This window comes from Ananas comosus, linkage group 3, assembly GCF_001540865.1.
Source record: "Ananas comosus cultivar F153 linkage group 3, ASM154086v1, whole genome shotgun sequence".
Classification (NCBI taxonomy): Eukaryota; Viridiplantae; Streptophyta; class Magnoliopsida; order Poales; family Bromeliaceae; genus Ananas; species Ananas comosus.
The window spans coordinates 8132619-8135516 of record NC_033623.1 but is presented as its reverse complement, the minus strand read 5'-3'; the positions used below and the strand labels follow the sequence as shown (position 1 = coordinate 8135516).

The 2898-nt window shown below is 39.8% G+C and overlaps 1 protein-coding gene across 1 annotated transcript; it reads right to left on the bottom strand.

Annotated features, from left to right (window-relative positions):
- Nucleotides 1369-2390, bottom strand: LOC109707221 (peptidyl-prolyl cis-trans isomerase-like). The gene is made up of 2 exons (XM_020228355.1): nucleotides 2122-2390; nucleotides 1369-1896 (listed from the first exon to the last, which is right to left on the bottom strand). The coding sequence occupies exons 1-2, from the start codon at nucleotides 2332-2334 to the stop codon at nucleotides 1591-1593; spliced, it is 519 nt and encodes a 172-aa protein (XP_020083944.1). The 5' UTR covers nucleotides 2335-2390; the 3' UTR covers nucleotides 1369-1590.

Here is a 2898-nt window from a genome sequence, read left to right as displayed (position 1 = left end):
GGCATTAGTAGATTTTTTTAAGTTTTGGTATAAATGGGACACTTACACAAAAATATCCTAAACATATGTCGCTATAACCTAATTCTGTTGTAGTAACCTGAAGCTTAAAAAACTATGTCAAAATAAATTTGTGGCCTAAGGATTCGCATATAATTCCCGCAAAAGGGGCTATATATAAAATTTCATTAATTTCATTTGGCCCCTATTAAAATGGATGCCATGTTGAGATTATTATCTACTGTCACTGATTGCATTACCATCTTAAAGGCTTTGGGTCTAGGAAACCCCTACAATTATTTGTTTCTACAGAGCCTCCCTACCTTTTAAAAGCTTTAATTTTATCTTTTTAATATTTATAATTGTAGCACTTATTCCGACACTGTTATTATTCCGTATAAAAGCTGCACAGTATAGCAGCATTTAAAAGTTACCCATTATATTTTTAGAAATGATGGAAATGCATAGAAGTTTTTTTTTCTTCAAACTAGGTAATTATACGAAAGAATATAATATAGATAGATTAATAGCTATCTATATAATTGTACCATATAATATATGCATAGAATGATGGCGAAATAATATGATGCGAGGTTAACTGCTAACAATTTCAAATGTCAAGGGAAAAAAAAAAAGAAGAGATTTTAAAAGATAAAGAGGTAAAGTGTATGCTGGTGCTACAAAAATCGTGCCATGTGGTGGATCAGGTGCACCACAGGAACAGTCCTTGAAGCCAGCAATTAGACCACGTGGTGTGACAGGAATCGAAAAAACGCACTTGAAATTGAAAAGCGGTTAAAACCGACTCAATTACTTGGCCGAAAATGGTCCACAGAAATAGAAACATGGCCGACGGTAAAGAATAACTGAATAAGCAACAGGCGGAGCTATAAATAAACAAGGAATGCCGGTTAGAGGGGTCTTTTTTTTTCTGTGAGCAAGAAAATAATTTTCATTTTCATCGCATTTTACTACTTTTTAGGAGTAGTTCACTTATAATTCTTTCATTCTTTCGCATTTACTGTTTTTTTTTAGGAGTAGTCTATAAATTAGATTTTCCTCAGAGATAACACACCATAGCGGCGCACACTTTTTTTTGTAAATATTTTCTGTTTTTGAGCAATATATAAGCTTTTCGGCTCTTCAGCCGAACAGAAAGTACTGTACTATTCTTTTGATTCCGCTGATCTAGCCGAACCAAATTTACTGTGCGGGACTGAATTCGGCTGATCCGATCCCTCATTTGCCGAATCGCTTGATTCGACGGCGGGTGTAAATTTTGAGGGCTCGCAGCAGTGTAAAAAGCGAATATTTATCATTTTTTTTTTTTTGTATTCTACCCCATAAATAAAAAAATTGTCAAGCAAATTATTTAATAGAAAGAGCCAGATTTTATTTAATTATTTGGAATTGATAATTTCAGTTAAATGGGTTACAGATTATAGACACTCCATTCGTGACACTTATAGATACGAGACACATTTAAATTTCAACATGACGTCGAAGTTTAGTAAGGAGACAACGTATGTAGAGGGATCATCAGCGCATCAATAATCGTGCCGCTGCTGGTTCAAAATGCAGCCAGCTATACAGCTACAGCTGGCCGCAGTCCGCGATGACGACGGGCTTCACGGTGCGGCCGCTCTGCGATCCGGCCTTCTCGACGGCAGCGAGGGCCTCCGTCCCCTCCACAACCTTCCCGAACACGACGTGTTTTCCGTCGAGCCAGGGCGTCTTCGCGGTGCAGATGAAGAACTGCGAGCCGTTCGTGTTCGGCCCTGCGTTCGCCATCGACAGCATGCCACAGCCCGTGTGCTTCAGCTCAAAGTTCTCGTCTTTGAATGTCGCCCCATAGATCGACTCCCCGCCGGTCCCGTTGCCCGCAGTGAAGTCGCCGCCCTGTTGTATATGTTTTCAGACAGCATGCATCATTTATCAAATCAAAATCTGAGCTTCGTATCTCGCGAATATAAGGATTCGGGTCGGATCCGGCGGGATCAGATCTTAATTTTGAGTTAGACCCGAGCCTTTGGAAAGACGAGTCTAAATCCAATCGTTAAGTTTTTCATATCAAGCTAACTATATAGCAACTTAAGTTTGTGGAGAAAAACGATTCTTTCGTACCTGGCACATAAAGCCGGGGATGACGCGGTGGAAGGTGGATCCCTTGTAGTGGAGGGGCTTCCCCGCGCGCCCCTTACCCTTCTCGCTGGTGCAGAGCGCGCGAAAGTTCTCGGCGGTGGTCGGTGTCTTGTCGGCGAAAAGCTCCATCACCATCCGCCCCGCAGGCGCTCCGCCGATCGTGATGTCGAAGTAAACCCTCGGGTTAACACCCATTTTTGATCAAATATATGTGTTGGTCGACTCTTAATTTTCCTGTGGTGCAGAGCTTGGTGGAGTTCTATTGATATATATAATGGCCCGGAAAAAGGAAAATTTGTGATTATTGAGTGGATCTGGACCGTTGATAGAGTAATACATGTCGCTGTTGTATTACCTATACAGGTTTCAAAAGTGACGCGGGGTTAGAACTAGATGCTTTCGCCACTTTACAATATGTTAACATTTATCATATGCTTTCGAACTTTTTTTAAAAAAAAAACAACAGCATATATAAAATGTGAGGATAGCGTTCGTTCTACCTCCATCCATAAGGCGATTTTAATTTATATCTTCTGCATTAGATTCCACTATTAAAAAATACTTAACTTTTTTTATTATATTATAATGTTTGGTTAAACTTAAAGTAGATTTAAGAAAGCAAAGTCATTGCTCAAACTTTGCGCCATGTAACTGTCAAATTCCATTTCCCTTCTCCATTAGCTTTCAATTCGATCACTGTTCGTTTAATTACAGCCCTTTTGTTATGATACGTAAAAGCACGAGATAATGGGCAGAAGG

Coding starts and splice junctions, on each gene's coding strand:
- LOC109707221 (XM_020228355.1), bottom strand. CDS start 2,334: ATGGGTGTTAACCCGAGGGTTTACTTCGACATCACGATCGGCGGAGCG. Junction 1,897..2,121: donor TCCCCGGCTTTATGTGCCAG/GTACGAAAGAAT, acceptor CATATACAACAG/GGCGGCGACTTCACTGCGGG.